General features: G+C 72.2%; 1 protein-coding gene across 1 annotated transcript in view; it reads right to left on the reverse strand.

Annotated features, from left to right (window-relative positions):
• The window catches only part of LOC146587098 (uncharacterized), a 6185-nt gene extending 5026 nt beyond the window's left edge, over window positions 1–1159 (reverse strand). Inside the window, exons 1-7 of the mRNA XM_085320177.1 lie at window positions 1121–1159; window positions 915–1022; window positions 760–813; window positions 598–651; window positions 446–499; window positions 283–336; window positions 75–182 (exon numbers count right to left, since the gene is read on the reverse strand). Coding sequence (XP_085176303.1) covers window positions 75–182; window positions 283–336; window positions 446–499; window positions 598–651; window positions 760–813; window positions 915–965 — 375 coding nt within the window. The 5' untranslated portion in view covers window positions 966–1022; window positions 1121–1159. The remainder of the gene's footprint in view (window positions 1–74; window positions 183–282; window positions 337–445; window positions 500–597; window positions 652–759; window positions 814–914; window positions 1023–1120) is intronic.
• Window positions 1160–1174: the final 15 nt, after the last annotated feature.

A 1174-nucleotide genomic window follows, 5' to 3' on the forward strand; every position in this document is an offset into this window, starting at 1 on the left:
GGGGGGGGGGGAGCTGCGGCAGCTCCGGATACTTTTTCCCACGCTGGGATCCGGGAGGCTCCGGCTTCACCCACCTGCGGGCCGGGCGCTCCGGAAGGACCTTGGGGACCRGGAGCTCCGGCGTCGCCCTTCTGCCCGGGTTCTCCCTGCTCGCCTTTAGCGCCGGGTTGTCCGTCGGCTCCCTGGGACGGGAAAAGCGGAGAGCGGCGGCCGTGAGAGCCGGCACGGCGCCGCGGAGGGACGGGACGGCGGTGGTGGTGGTGGTGATGTTGGGGTACTCACAGGGGGTCCGGCAAATCCGGCGGGACCGGGGGCGCCGGGCTCTCCACGCTCGCCCTGCAACGGAGAGACGGGGAAGGGGGGGGTTAAGCCGAGGGGATGGACGGACGGACAGAYGGACGGGAGCGACGGAGGGGCCACGGGGAGCCACCGGCATCGCACTTACGGGGGCTCCGCGGGCACCGGCAGCGCCGGATGGGCCGGGAGGGCCGGATTCACCCTGGGAAAGGAAGGACGGAGAAGTGAGCGGGTGGATTTTTTGGTTGTTTTTTTTTCCCCCCCCCTCCGGACTCCGGCGGGGACCGCCGGCGCGCTCACCTTCTCGCCGTTGGCACCGGCGGGGCCGGGGGGGCCGATGGGACCGGTCAGACCCTGCGGGAGAAAGAGGAAGATGAGGATGAGCATCGCTACACATCACCCCCCCCCTCCCCGGACCCCCAATCTCCCCCCTCCCCCCGCCGCCAGCCCCGTCTCACTCACCCGCGCGCCGTCCTTGCCGGGGGCACCCTCGGGCCCCTTCTCGCCGACGTCTCCCTGCGGGGCGAGACGGAGACGGGCGGACTGAGCCGAGCCGAGCCGAGCCGAGCCGGCGCTCGGGACGCCCGCGCCGGCGGCCTCTCGCCGCAGCCACTTACCCGGTCTCCCTTGGGGCCGGCGATGCCGGCTGCTCCTCGCTCGCCCGGCATTCCCTGCAGCCCGGGCGGTCCCTGGGCGCCGGTGGGGCCGGCGGGGCCGGTTGCACCCTAAAACAGAGCAGACGCGGCGGGTCACCCTCAGCCGGGGGCCAGAAGAATCAAAATTTGCTTTAATTAAATAACGCAACCACTGGCCCGGCACCCACCTTGGGTCCGTCGGTGCCCGGCGTGCCGGGGAGCCCGCGGGGACCTTGCAGACC

This window comes from Rhea americana, unplaced genomic scaffold (genome assembly GCF_003343005.1).
Source record: "Rhea americana isolate MKP2758 unplaced genomic scaffold, rheAme1 scaffold_615, whole genome shotgun sequence".
NCBI classification, from domain to species: Eukaryota; Metazoa; Chordata; class Aves; order Rheiformes; family Rheidae; genus Rhea; species Rhea americana.